Genomic DNA, 15,787 nt, shown 5'->3' with positions numbered 1-15,787 from the left:
GCATCCATGTTAGCAGGCGGCAGGACTGACTCGGCCCTTCAGGCCTCCGCCAACGTTAACTCGGCCCCTCAGGCCTCCGCCAACATAGGTCCTGCTCAAATCTATTGGTTCTGCCCTTATTTGACTCAATAACATGTGGGCAAAGCGTACTAGCTCATTAAACTTATTAGCATATTCCAGCACTCACATATTTTCTGTCTGTCAGCTAGAAATTCATTCTCCTTTTCTAGCCTTACGGGCCCTACCTTTCCACTGCTCGCTTTAAAATCTGTGCAGACGGATCAATAACAAAGGTGGATGTTGGACATTTTTCTTTTGCTTTGAGATCATACATGCACTTACCTTGGCATTCTTCCAGCCTCCAGCTCAAGGATTTGACTGTTGGAATTTTCTCACCAATCCAATTAAAAGCATCTTCCTTGAATTAATTTGTCCATCATATTCGTTTTTGCAAAAATATCAGAGGAGAATATGACCGTCTCTCTCCTCGCTGTTAGTAGCATATGGCAAAAGATTCCTTCTTCCCCATGCAGCCCCTCTAAACTTTTTCTTCAGTCATCAGATTGGAAAGAGTAGGGCTTTTGATACACACTGCATGGAGGGAGGCATGCCAAGGTTAATTCAAAACTCCAAATTCTGATCATCTACCATTCCTTCTCCAGGAGCCTATCTTGTTTCTTCCATTCTTAAAGCAGTGTACTCCAGGCATGACTCAGAAGCCAGAACAGCACAACCAAGTTAACCAAATTTTATAACCCAAAAGGGATCAACCGAATTATGAGACTGTATGGAACAACTGTGATTTCAATTTGCAGCTTTCAGAGTATACCCAGAAAAAGGACCTCAATATGAATGAAGAATATGAACAATGACGAGATGACTAGACATACTGCCCGCTTATTTACAACCAAGCCTCCTGAGTTCTCTTTCTTCACCATTGAGCACCAGACACCCTTCTTGTAATCCCAAGCTCATCGCCATCTTACATGTACCCTGTGTATGGATTATGAGGAGGGTAAGATGGAACACCTAGGGCTCCATATGGATTGCCAAAGGGATTACTGCCATCCTGTCTCAATGGTTGCTGCTGCTGCTGCATCATGTATGCTTGCTGCTGCGCCATCGCGGCCATCTGCACACTGGCAGGTGGTGTTATAGTGTTGGAGGCATAGAAAGGATCTTGGGGGTGTTGAACTGCATCAAAGGGATTCGGCGCCATTTGACCCATCTGGTAGCTCTCACCAGGATTTGTTCTTCTTGCAATTGCATCATCGTATAAACTTTCCAGGGTCAACTTGTCTAGCCCACCAGCCTGTAAGATTGAGGAAGACATCAGGTTAATTGGAATGTACCCTACTAAAATATGACAATATGTTTGAAGTGATCTGTTGACAACTACCCAAGGTAAACCAGGCAGCACCATCATCCAGCAAAGCGATGTCCATGATTCATTTATGCATATCTAGGGCGACCGACCCAACCCAAAGGTGCTAAACAAGAATAGTGCTATAGATATAGAGATATAACAAACATATTCTTTAACTAATTATCTGCAGGGGGTATAGATTTACCAGTTTGCTCTCTGCGACAGCACTACTATTGGAACTAGGAAAATCAAAAAGTGCAAGCTCCCATCCAGAAGCAGTTTCACTTGTAAGATTGGAATTATTTGTATTTTTTAATGGATTATCTGCATACAGCGAAAAAATCGACAAATGAGGATCATCTATTTGCATATTTTTTAATCACCAACATCACTTTAACCTACCATCACCAACAATTGCGAGTGCTAGGGCATTTTCCTCTTCCAATTTTGTTGCACACTGGTTGAAATCATCCAAACCCTGTATGTAATAACATGGATCAAAACCAGGCAAAGCAATAACTCTAGCCATCAGCTTAGTCAAGTGGGTTGGATATTGAAATGTTTACCAAGAGTTCAGTTACTGGAGCTTGTTCTGGAGCTTCAGCAATCTCAGCTGCAGAAGGTTCAGGTTTTGCAAGGGTTGGCGCCAGGATCAGGTCAGAGTTTTCATGATCATCCTTTGATTTTTTGTGCTCAATGGCCAAGATGGCTCGAGGAGTTACTCCTCTGTCACCATCTACCTGATGAAGATATCTGAATCATATTATACCCAAACAGGAAGAGTATCGAAGAAAGATTATCACCCTTAAAAACTAAAAGCAATTGACAGAATCAACCATAATTATGAAGCACCCATAATTGTTATCGTGGAAGCATGTCCAGGTTGTTCCATGTGACATTTATATTGGGCAACAAATTCAAGAAGCAAAATCCATAAGTTCTCTGCATATCTAGACATGGGCGGATCTGCTGGATTTAGACCCAAAAGGAAATAGAAAAAAATATGAGAATCCAACTCTCTTGGCTCGCAGAAACTTTATTTATGTAAAATAATCCATAATAAGTATATCAATGGAGGGAACATGAATAAATTGCATCAGAAGATAAGCTTACACTAAATATTGAAGCATTTAAGGCAAATGTTTTTTACTGATTAGACCCCACATAATGGAATCAGTATCAAAGTGATACTCACCAGTTCAAGTAAACATAAACATGTAAAAATAATAATAATAAGGTTTCATTAACTCCTACACCCATCATAAACAAGCCAGAAAACTTTGTGCCTGCTTCCTGCATTCTTCTAGAGAATGAATAAAAAAACATTCTACTTCATGAAGCAGTTGACATACATACCACATTCTGATTAGGAGGTAAAGCACGTGGAGCATCCTTCACATACTCTTCCATTGCTGCAATAAATGATGCAGGAGGCTGCAGATGGATACACCAAAACAAAAAGGAAACAACAATCACATTAAAAGAGGAAAAAAATCTCGATAACTATTTGGCATTTAAAATTCAGAAAAAAAATAGGAGAACAAACCGACCGATTTAGTGTTCAAATAAACCTAACCTGTTCGATTTTAACAAAATTTTTGCCCCGACCCAGATCAAGACCCTTACAGAACTCATAGAAATCAAACAGCCTCTCCGCCTACAACCACATGGAAAGTATGTCCAGATGCTAATTAAAAAGGAAAAAAACCAATTTTTTATAGTAAAAATTACATCAGCAATCGCAGTTAAATCAAAATTTATAAGAGCCAAAATTTGAGATGTACCTGATACCCTGCCTTCCGATAAATTTCAAGTGCCCTGATGGCATCATGGTGTTGCATCTCAAAGAACTATTACAGAAGCACTATTAGTATTTAGTATGCATATTCGTAATGAACTAGCACATGATAGGAGAGCAGTACCCTACCTTGTCCACCAAATTTAGAGTTCCTTCATTAATTGCACAGTATATCTTAATACCTTCACTAGCTACCTGAAAAAAGAGTCGTATTAGAGATCTGTTAAAGTATATAACTAAACGAAACCAGCAAAACATTGTGCATCTATTTGTTACTTACAATTGAAAGTGCATATCTAATCATGCTATTATATACAGCTGAACCCTCTGGCTGCAAAGGAAGGAAGTAAATGCTTACAAAAATAAAAGAAAGGTATAATAGATGTGCTAAACTGGACCTACAGAAATGCATAATGTATTTGAGAGAAAGAAAGAAATAGAGAGAGCGAGGAGATGCAGAAGAGCAAAAGCAATCGCAAGCCACCTTACCTGGCAACAAAGCAGACGAAAAAGCAGCTGTTGCAAAGCAGGTAATTGCTCAAGCAAATCAGCAGTGTCAAGTTCCGAAGTTCTCTGTTAATGAAGCATCAATTCACGATAAGTAGCGCTCAAAACTGCACCAGTACTTATTGACATATTGTGAATTCCCATTTGACAGACTATCCAAGCGATGAGGATTTTACATTACACCATATGCAAAGATAAATATATGCCATAGAAACCAAGTGTTCAAGCCCAAATTACAACAAAAATATAGTAGCTTTCTTTAACATCATACTATGATTTTTGGAGTCTCCATTGTCATTGAAAAATTTGCCACAGGTCTCCTATAACAGAATCCAATCAGATTCAGCCTCCATTCTATAGCAATAAATATCATATATCCAGTCATTATCATGCTGAAGGGAAAAACGTCAAAATTTCCTTTTTCTGGGAAAAAGTAGCACCAAAAAAGAAGAAAATAAAAATGAAAGTAGATGCCTGCACAAACAAGAATGCAAGCAAAAACAATTCCATGAGAAAAGAAACTTGAATGCAAAATTCAATCACTTACAGAGTGTTCTGTCCCGACATCATACTTCAATATGCCATAGCACTCTAGCCACTCCTCTAGATACAAAGCATATGTTCGAACCCAAGCAGAATAATCCCATGCTTCAGGCAAAATATAGACAGAAACACATATACATCAGGAACACTTTATTTTTCCTCCCATATACAGGACATTGCTATTTGTAATCAGCTAATAAGTATACAATGGATCCGGCACTGCACAATTAGATCATCTTCTCGCTCAAAAAGCAACTGACAGAGAAGTGGTGCAATGGACGGAAAAATGATGGTATTATCAGCTTTTGAATGAGAGGAAATTAATTGTTGGGCACAAGGTCCCTTTTTATACATATTAAGCTATACAGAGCACAAGATATAATACCATTTGGACTTGAGTCATCCCTGAAATGGGATACATTCAGCATACGACCTCTGCTCCTGGTATAATTGATGAGTGCTTCATGAAATGAGGGATCAATTTCTCTCAAAGAACAATGGAAGACAATCAAAGTTTTCAAGGCAACCTGATTGAAATCAAGAAAGTAAGCTAGAAGCAACATGATAGAGCTTCAAAGTAAACAAATAGTGTTATGAGAAGTCAAGCTACCATACTGTTGTCTATAGCCAGCTCCATAACATGCTTTTAATCAGCTCGATATCAAAATATATCTTAATAGAACAATTTAAATTTGCCTGAGTATGTATGAAGGTTTGCATCTTAAACAGGTGCCTTATGGCCCTGCCGTTGCTTCCTTGTTTTCAGACAAGCAAGCAACAATAACTTTACATGTATGAGGTTCATGTATAACACCAAAGTAGTTTCATGTCTTCCAAAATAGGTAGCCCCCATTTGCCAATTATTTCTATACATAAAGTCAAGATATCGAGGCTACCATGGTCTTCAAATATATAAATGTTTTGGATTTGTCCAACAGCGAAGCTTATGACTGAGGTCAATACCAAAGTAATTGCTTAAAGAATATCATACAAATTTATTTATCACGTCATAACCAGAACCAAATTTTAAAAAAACAATCATATATGTGCGGCAACAAAACCACCCATCAACATAAAACAAACAACTTTGAACATGTTCAGACTTATCTTTGCAAATGACTTTGAACATTCAAATAAGTGAATGGTCGTACATGTGTTAGAGTTATGGTTCTCAACGACATGCCATTTGAGATATATAGCTTGTAATTCACTGTCATGAAGATAATATCATGTCTAAATTGATAGCCAATAAACTAACATGATTTGAATTCAACTCAACTCAACTAAGCCTTGATCCCAAACTAGCTGTGGTCAGCCACATGAATCTTTTTTGCCATTCCACTCGGTTTAGGGACATACTTTTTGAAAATGATGAGATATCAAATCCTTCTTTAACTACTTCATCCCATGTGATTTTCAGTGTACCTTTACCCTCCTCATTCCTTCTACATGAATCAAATCATTTCTTTATACTGTTGCATCCCTCAACCTACACTGTATATGTCCAAACCATCTTAGTAGTTATGTTCTCAATTTGTTCGCAATTGGTGCTACCTTGCAAAAGACATCATTTCTTGTTCTCTTTTCTTGTATTACCACACGTCCATCTCAACATTCTCATTTCGGCAACACTCATCTTATACATATATTTTTTAATTATCCAACATTCTATATTATAAAAGCATAGCTGATCATATAGCTGTCCTAGAAAAAATTTTTCTATAACTTGGTAGGTATCCTACGATCAAAATCTTTAAAATCTCAAGTTACTCCAATGCAACTTAAACTCTTCCAAATCTCAATAGCAAAGTACGTTGTTTCATCTCGAACCTCTCATTTTGGGGTGTATCGACCCGAACCAATCAATTACAAGGTTAAAACAGTAGTTCGGGTTGGTAAGAGGCTTGAACCGAGCTGAACCAGGCAGTTTTGCTTGGTTCGGTGCAGTTCAATGCCCTCTTACCGCCCCAATTATTAGAGGAATGTAGAGAAGGCCTATCGTGCCTTCTCTGCCCCTTTTTCAAAAAAGATACTCAACTAAAAATGAGAGAGAAGAGCGATTTCTTGATAGATTTAAGGCTCAATCCTACCAAAATCAGGTATGATCCCCTTCATTCTTCCCTTTGCTCTCTTTTTTTCTATCCTTGCCCAAAAGAGGCAAAAAAGTGAAAAAATGAGAAAAAGTCATGCCAATTTTGTATTTTGGCATGATTTCCTAATATCATATTATCTAAGGATGATCTATGCATGGAAGTAGACATCATAATCTTTTTGTTGATCTTCTAATTTTTATAATAAAATATATTTTTTGATTAGAAATAGTAATAAATAAAATAACATTAAAAGATTTTCTAAAAAATGGTAGCCTGTTTAGGAGTGTGTATGCTACTTGATATCTTATTTTGATAGAAATTTATTTAAATTGCAACATGATTATGGCTTCGTAAACCTAAGCTCATATTCATATAAATTTCAAAAATAAATGGTGATTAATATATACCCATGAACTAAAAAAAAAATTATAGTACCTCTCATAAGCTTTTACATTAATCTAAATTAAAAATTATTTTTACATATTATATAATAAAATATTGATTTATTATTTAAAATTACATAAAAATTATTTTAAAATATATAAAAATTATGAAAAAATAGTATTATATGTAGATATTGTGGACAACTTTTTTGTTGCAATCAACCATTTTTTGGATTACAATGTAAATTATCTAATTTTAAGTATTTAATTAATTAAATAATTAGTAATCTAACCAAAAACTAAGAAAATATAGTAGTCCATATTGGTCATTGGGGTTTCTAGGACAATGAGCATAGCTTTTACACAACATTACAAATTATCACATATTCTAAGTGAAATTAAATTATTAAAGTAACTCATATCTCTAAAATTATAAAATTTTGTTTACTCTTTAAAAGTGTAGATTCATTGTACGCAATTTATGATGATGAATGAGAAGGTTTATGATTTGTTAAACTTACATAAATCAATCCAAGAAAAAAGAAGACTAACATAAGTTAGGAGTACAGTGAAATGATTTTGGGCCAACACCACTAGAGGTTCAAGTGGTGCAATACGAAGCGGAGGGGACGAAGGTGACAAGAATGAAATAGCATCTAGCTGGTGGTTGCCCCGATATGACTGTTTGTATCAAATGTTCATAGAATGTCCAACAGTCAATGAAGAAGTGTTTTAGCAATTTTAGAGAGAAAGGGTCGAGAAACAAGAAATGATCAAGCATTAGGCAGCTGAGCCACCTTCATGCTACTCGAGAGATCCAAAAGACAATGAAACATCTGATCCACATGACATGGAGGAGGCTCAACTTCGGGTTGCCCTACATAACAGTCTTAATAAGTAGTGACATAGAAAGGAGGTTGTCAGGCATTGGGCTTAGCTTGGGCCCTCAGAGTATGAGATGGGTTCTGGTTGGGATTCGCTAGGGTAGATCTAGACTACAGGAGGAGCTAGTTAGTAAAAGATGTTGACAGTAATGGTGGTAGCCAAATAGTCTCTATATTTGGGTCTTCACTAGCAAGAAGGAAAAAAAGTCCACAGATATACCAGCAGAAGGCACCATCCATAACCTGGATCCACATGCCTTTTCCAGTAAAGATTCGAAGTAGCAAAAGATTGGTTCTATACGCATTAAGGATTAAAAAAAAGAATATGTGGAAAGTTATTGCTTCCTGTTCCACTTTAGCTATATTCCTGCAAATGTTGTAGATAATACATATTACTGGTATGTTGTCAGCTCCATCCAGAGAGCCGGTCAAGATGTAGATCTTCATGGACCAAAGGACATATATAATGAGATGCTTAATAGTAACAACAAGCTAGAGAGATGGATAATCTCCTACAAGAGAGTGGGATACCAATGGTGTGACTTTGAAGTGTGAAGGTTAGACAGGACCCGCAGGCAAAGTATCATTAATTTCTTGACATATTGTGATAAGAAGATATTTTTTCATATGTTAGTTGATGCTTCTAACTAGGTGAGCGGCGTCCAGTATATCCTTAGCTTGATGAAGCAAATAATTGATCAAATAGGGGAGTAGCATGTCGTATAGGTGGTTATGGATAATGGACCATGGTACAAGACTGACGAGGATATTTTGATGATCAGGAGATCCCATATTTTTAATACTTCATGTGCTGCCCACTACATAGACTTGATGCTTATGGATATTGACAAGATTCAGAGGGTGAAGCAAATGGTAGAGAAAGCCTAGGCCATCACAAAATTCATATATAACCACACATGGGTTTTGTCTTTGATGAGGATGTACACCAAGGGTGAGATACTAAGGCTAGCAGTCACCCATTTTGCCACACACTATATTGCATTCAATAACCTTATCGAAAAAAAGGCAGATGTGCGTCAGATGTTTGCGAGTGCCAAGTGGTGGAGAATAGATATGCCCTTAATGGCATGAAGGCAGTCGCATGGAGCGTTTAGTGACAAGCCAATAAATCTGAAAGCAAGCCGAGAGAATAGTTCAGACAATTGCACCAGTATATCAAGTGCTCCATGCTATGGATAGTGAGAGATATCCTCAGACAAACCTCTTATATCATTTGATGATGGTTATCAATGCTGAGATCAAGCAGGCAGATCCTAAGCATGTTGAAGAATACACTGACATCATTGACAAAGTTAGCAGGCAGATCCTAAGCATGCGGAAGAATACACTGACATCATTGACAAAGGTGGGATTACTAGATGGATAGGGAGTTGCATCAAGCAGGTAATCCAAGAGCAACCCTCAATGCTTCTTTATCCTTATAAAATAAATTCCAAATGCCATATCATGTTTGTTAATTAAATAAGTTACATGTCTTAGTAGCTTACCACCTTAACCCAAATTTCTAGTACAATGTCTCCAGAATGGACATGCATGAGGAATCGTTGACCATCCTACGCAAGGTCATTTATAAGATGGGGCCCGATTTAATAATTGCTGGGAGATGTTTGGAGGAGGTTTTAATGGGATAGGGGATCAATACTTTATCAATTCAAGAAGATCATTGACATCATATGTCTCGTGTGTTTCATAAACTAAAGCTTTTAGAGAGGTCGTCCATAGTTTTAGTGAGATGGCAACTATGGCAAGCAAAGACAATATAAATCCATGTAGTTTTGGACACCGACTATAACTGAAATAATATTGTATAATAAATAATGCAATTTACTTGATTGTATTTGCAACTGAATAGTAATTCCACTTTGGGTTGTTATCGAAAAATCTCAAGAGGTTAGTGATTCAAATCTTCTCACAAGCATTCTCTAGTGGTTGCAAGTGCAGCTAGTCAACCTTTGTGCTAATTCATAGAAACAGAGGAACTGCTTGATGTAAAATTGATTGAATGATTTGGTATACATGCATTATAATCTAAAGCTAAGATTGAAGAACATCCAAGAGGGGATGGAGTTGAAAACCAATTTCACCATGACTTTGTATATGATAATGAGAATCCGATGATTAGTTGGCTTGAGGACTAGCAACCAAAGCTTGATGAGCCAGGATCATCTCCTCGACTACCTAGTTTCATAGCAAGAGAGGTTAGGATGGATGCAGAATAATGGGCAGAGCAATACATGCCACACTCACAGCTAGCTGAGCAACCACAGAGATCCAGGGGAGTCGCTGATCATCGGAGGCTTTAAATTCGGGACATCCACCATCCACCACGAGATATGACAGAGAGATACTAAGAAGAGGTCACCATACTACTAGTCCAGCTATGGAGGTAGGGACAACAAAGATGATAGGCCGAGTCAAGCCACCTGGTAGAGCCAGACAGGCAAAGACATCTAGTAAAAAAAAGCAGTTTCTTAGAGCAGCAAGAAAAGAAAAGGAAAGAGTGCTGCAGATTCTTTGAAAAAAAGTGAATACCGATTCACTCAAATTCTAACACTAATAATCCCTTAGATAGCCTACTGCCTAGATCATCTTGCAATACGACCGATGATAATAATGACAGTTCGAGCGATGATGAATTTGGTGACCTAAGAGATAGCAGTGGACAATGCAAGTGTGCATACAACTTATAGCCCTATGGTTTTAATCGATTGACCAACGAGTCACAATTTACTTATGCCATATAGGATACAAACCACAGCACACAACCTAGAGGTTCGAAATACATCACTGCTATAGATGATATAGCACGTGGAGTAAAGTTCCTAGACATATCTAGATCTGAATTGTATACCGAATCCTATTTCATGCAACTAAAATATAACCCATATGGATATCTCACATCTGAGACATTGTATTCAAGCAGCTAATGCCCTCCACAGTCTCAACTATATTATGGGTAAAAATTATTACCTCAATGTTACCTCAGATGGAATGACCGGTATAGTATCGGACATCGGATCAATATCACGCTGGCTATCCAAAAGGCTCAGATTATCGGATGCAGGGGTGAGCACAGTATCTTAGTTGGAGTCAAATCCCATGTCCTGACTATGATCAGGATCCTAATATCTACAAGCAATATAAACACTCCATAAGGAGCTAGATATCAGTACGTATTTTGTAGCTCAAATCAATTTGATATATATATATATATATATATATATATATATATATATATTCAAGTTCAAAAATATGCATTAAGTATGTTAATGATATTATAATTGCATTTATTAATTGATCATACGGTCTATCAAGATTCGGGACCAATACGATATAAAATAACATCAAAATAGCATTGAAATCATAATTCAAATAACAACAAAAATAAAAATAATCCCACAAAACAAAAATTAAAAACAAAAAATAAAGAAAATGGGTATATCGATACCAAAATCGGTATACTTGAGTGTTTCGAGCATCAGTATGGTATGAACAGGTACCATACCCTACCAGTCATCAATCAGTACGGCACCTGGTACCGATTCACTGGACCTTGCTCAATAGGGATTCCATCAAGAACAACCACTTTTCCTATTTTCACCTATTTCAAATACTCCGATTCTACATGTATACTTAATATTTCTTTCATTAATGAAACTAGTTAGGCATCCTAAATCGTCTACATGACTTTCATTAAGTAGCTTATCAAAAAAACTTCTCCATCTTTCTTGGATCTTGTCCTCCTTAACCAAAACTTTTTAGTCTTCATCTTTGATGTATTAAACCTGAGTCAAATCTCTAGTTTTCCTTTCTTTTGATCTTGCAATTTTGTATGCATCTTTCTACCCATCCTTAGTTTCCAATATGTGATATAACCATTCATACACATTAAGTCTAGCCTCTCATACCGCCTTTTGAACTTTCTTCTTAGCCACCTTATAACTTTCTTACACTTCTCTATACCTATATTTAGGTAGTCTTCGGTCTTAACCATCAACTGAACCTTCTCATTCTACCACCAAGTTTCCTTACCCAATGGCTCTTTTTCCTTTGAAGTCTAATGCAAAGCATGATCCAATTTGTCTACCTATGCAGATGACTCCAATCATCAAAGAGAAAGAATCGGTATCTTCTTTTAAGGAGATGAACCACATATTACATCTTCTCATACAGGTCCAATTTATGGCAGTCTGAATGTCACTATGCTAACTTTTGTAGTTTCAAACTGCTGAAAATACTTTTATCATTGATAACTCCTTAATTTTCCAATGAGAATTTATTAGCAAAAGAGGGTGAAAATTCGCTTGTACCCATCATGCATGCTGCCTTGCAATTTAATTTGATTTCCAGAACACACATTCACGCTTTCCTCTGTTGCTATAATTCACTTATTAAACTCATCAATAAAATACACACCTCTTAGCAACTCTTCTGGTCAGTATATGGGCCTTAATTCATTTCAAACCAGTTAAAAGGTTCATATGAACCATAATCCATCTCAAGTCATGCAAAATGAAGATCATAGCAAATTTTAGATGCGACATATAAAAGTTGCAGATGCCAAGGAGCTAAAAATTACATGGGAATTCATTTGGTATTCTGACACTGAATTCTTTTTAACAGCATGCATACAAAATTATTCAGCAAGATTACAAAACAAAACATACAGCCCAATTGGATGTTTTGGTGAGCCGTTTAGCTAGAGAATTGATGCAATATGCAACATCAGCACGAGGTCTCGAAGCCGATACAGCATCGAAAATAGCTGTAAAAAAAATGTGATACTCATCGTAAGCAGATTTAAGATAGTCTCAGAAGATATCAAACTTAAACGAAGAAGAAGGAGAAGTTGTTTTTCAACTGTTGAAATATTCACAATCAGAATAATTAGTTATACAAAAAAAAAACAGCATCAAGATAAATATTTTCCAACTGTTGAAATATTCACTACTCAGAATAACTAGTTATACAAAAAAAAAACTCTTGTAAGCAATATTGTGCAAAGAATGGGGGTGAAAAGAATTAGGACTAACTGCGCATATGTTTCTCCTTTGGCAACTGTTCCACATGGTTAGTGGCCTTGACAACTGCAATATCCAATTCCTGGTGAAAAGTGTATAAAATAGGTTATTGACTGATTAAAGACCATAATCTAGAAAGATACACATTGATAAACACTGACAAAATATGCAGAACTAACAACCTTGTAATCACTGTTTACTTTTGCCAATCCAACTGTTGTGGAGTCCTTCAATGCTCCGAGGGCTTTTCTTATGCTCTGCTGAGTGCTACCAATTCCAGCCATTATGCTACTCTAAGAGTGTTGGGTAAGTATATATTTTCCCTAAACACCGATCAAATTATTTAGTCACTAACCTGCAAAGAACATGTATTCCATCCAAACAAAATGGACTCGAGCATCCTACCAAGTAAGATGTGTATATTATGTATAGCGGAGGTTTGTCCATATGTTTCATTCTTGTAAGTAATGATTTCTCAGTAATGGTTATATTTTAAAATGTATCGGATTAAAGTTGGCAACTAAATGTAAAATCACATATGACAAAACATTTTATTAGGTAGTAGTTGTACAATGGGATAAAGTTTAGTTTGCACTAAAATATATTTGCATAGCATATAAAGAACATGCTGCTAAGTTGTCTCACACTTATTCAAGAAACTGTTCCTTACTAGTGATAATTGCAACTTTATATAATAATAGCTCCAATTGGCAAGCATATATAGCATATACAGATCATATTCAGCTATTTGGGGTCAGCTTTATGAAGCTTACATGCCACTGTTTCCAGCTCAAGTCATCTGAATGGGTGATCAAAAAGAATATGAAAAAAGAAGGTGGGAATTGCAAATACCTAGAAACAATATGCTCCCAGATATTTCAGCTAAAATATTAAACTTTTGAAACATTGAGACACAACTTCAAAAGTAAAATAGAAACCAATGTACATCAGATTGATAATGTGGGAACAAACAGGATTCCATGTTACAATTTTTCAGTGAAGAGGGTGGACAAAGCTCTCTCAGATTCAAAATCATGTAATAACAGAAAAAAGATAGTGGATATAATTTCAAACCAAAAAAGTCACAAGAGCAAAAAACAAGTTCCAGTCAAGTCCATCACAAAATAATAAGAAAATCCTTGAGCCCTAAAAAGATAGTTTGAACATGGAATCTACTATAAAAGATACAAACGAGGAGAGAAAATCGAGATACAAATTAAAATTTCACTATTCTCAATCTTAGCCGTTTTCAAACATAAATAACCAAATCTTAATGTATTGTAAATTTCTCAAACTCAATAGACAATCAAGGTATGATTATGCTGGATGTTTTCTCATTTATATCATAGTTGTAAGCTTTCTCATCCAAGGTTCACAATCTCGCTACCGGACCTGTACCGATATCTTGCTATTATAATATCAGTGGAGCCGGTATCGGTACGGTACAATACACCTGGTACTAGGCGATGTGCATCGGTATGACAAACCTTGTACACCTAAGAACACCGAATCTAACTTATACACTAAAAGATAATCATCACTAGACTTTGTTCCAACTTCTAGGAACAAATAACAGCAAAACTAGCTATACTATAAAATAGGGTGGCCTAGTATATAAGACTCCCACCACTATGGGGTCTGGAATGGGTCAGACGTATCCCGCATGAGGACAGGTAGTTTTTGTGTTTCGAACCCATAACACCCAACAAAACTAGCTGCACTAAATAGATAAAAAATATATGAACCTGAAATTAATCTCAAAACAAGTTTTTGCATTCATGAAATAGACAAATCTATATAGATCAATGCCTCCAAAAAGGTACCTGCATTGTTTTAATTAAATAGTGAATACTAACTCATATAAACTACTATTACTACTAGTATAGAAAAATGTTAGCAAGAAAAGCGTCTACTTGTATTTAAATCTAAAGATAGCCCCTGGATCAATTTTTTTTTATTTGCAGTACATTTTAGTTAAATATGTATATGGCATTTGATGTATGAAAGTTAAAAAACATCAAGAAGTTATTCTTAACATTTTTTACATAAATTCTCCAGCAAAGAAGCCAACTATCTTTTCTACAAGAATTTCTATTTTTTGAATCATGGGTTCATAATATATAAGACTCATCTGGTCTTATCAATTTTCATTTCATTCTTGATCCACTCAACTATAAGTAAAAAACATGAGGATTTGGGACAAATTAACCCCAAGAAAACAAAAATGCTACAAAAGCATTCGATCAATTCTCTTAAACAACTTACTCAAAAATACTTTCATCAAAGAGCAAAACCAATGCCCGACCAAATAAAAATTCTGCAATGCATGAATAAAAGAAAACAACTTGCCGCACCATCACTTCAAGAAAACAACTTTTGTCAGCTAATAAGAAGCAGACCATCCGCATTAACAATCACGAATAAAAGGGCAACTCAAAAAAGTTCATAACCATCGAAAGGTTCTTCACGAATCGAAATACCAAGAAATCTCAAGATAACAAGAAGATAGCAGACAAAGAATTCTACTAGTACAACCAAGAAATCATCAGAAGTTCCCAAACGAAGCATGCGAGATAGCTCAAACCAATCAAATTCAGATAAAACGTAGGTCTCCGAATCATTTGCATTTCGTACAAGAAACAAGAGGGTTAGGGTTTTACGCACCTCGAGAAAGAAAAAGAGCGGGACGCAGGAAACGGTCCTCCGCCGGGAGTTCGCTTTGGGGAATGGCGAGGTGAAAATCGAACGGAATGGGAGAGAAAGGAGCAGCGAAGGCCGGAAAGAATTCGTGGAGGGCGCCGAGGAGAAGATTCGTTAGGATTGGGGAATGGCGGTGGACAGAGAGCTCAGACGAATAATATCTCCAGTTCTCCACGTATCCCAGCTGGACGTCAATTAAAGCTTAACTCGCAACGGTCATGCCTCCCGACTGCGTATGCCTCAGCTGACCTATTCTTATGCGCGCGCTCGATCGTCGCCAGCGAGAAAATGGACGGTAGATCGGGAATGTCCGTATGCGGACCGTTGGATGTGATAACGTGGGGCACCTGGATGGGGGTACCGGAATAGGGATTTTATGCCGGAGACGTACTTATGGGTGAATGTAGTGAGATGCCGGTGCATCATCACACAAAAAAAAAAAAAAAAAAAAAAAAAAAAAAAAAAAATCCG

At 36.6% G+C, this 15,787-nt stretch overlaps 1 protein-coding gene across 3 annotated transcripts; it reads right to left on the bottom strand.

The window, feature by feature from the left end:
• Window positions 1-717: 717 nt before the first annotated feature.
• LOC103709848 (putative clathrin assembly protein At5g35200) lies at window positions 718-15,460 on the bottom strand. 3 transcript variants are annotated; one of them, XM_039131402.1, is made up of 16 exons: window positions 15,281-15,460; window positions 12,799-12,939; window positions 12,629-12,698; window positions 12,263-12,360; window positions 4,600-4,741; window positions 4,219-4,319; window positions 3,654-3,737; window positions 3,445-3,495; window positions 3,294-3,359; window positions 3,151-3,216; window positions 2,943-3,023; window positions 2,723-2,800; window positions 1,933-2,106; window positions 1,769-1,844; window positions 1,572-1,690; window positions 718-1,312 (listed from the first exon to the last, which is right to left on the bottom strand). In XM_039131402.1, exons 2-16 carry the CDS (start codon window positions 12,898-12,900, stop codon window positions 983-985), a joined length of 1,638 nt encoding a protein of 545 aa, XP_038987330.1. In that variant the 5' UTR covers window positions 12,901-12,939; window positions 15,281-15,460; the 3' UTR covers window positions 718-982. The 3 variants fall into 3 exon arrangements, with proteins under 3 accessions (XP_038987330.1, XP_038987333.1, XP_038987343.1); XM_039131405.1 differs by lacking the exon at window positions 3,445-3,495; XM_039131415.1 differs by lacking the exon at window positions 12,263-12,360.
• Between the last annotated feature and the right edge of the window lie 327 nt (window positions 15,461-15,787).

The sequence above is a fragment of the Phoenix dactylifera genome, chromosome 1 (genome assembly GCF_009389715.1).
Source record: "Phoenix dactylifera cultivar Barhee BC4 chromosome 1, palm_55x_up_171113_PBpolish2nd_filt_p, whole genome shotgun sequence".
NCBI lineage: Eukaryota > Viridiplantae > Streptophyta > Magnoliopsida > Arecales > Arecaceae > Phoenix > Phoenix dactylifera.
Note: the sequence above shows the minus strand (reverse complement) of the source record. Positions and strands in the feature narration are given on the sequence as shown.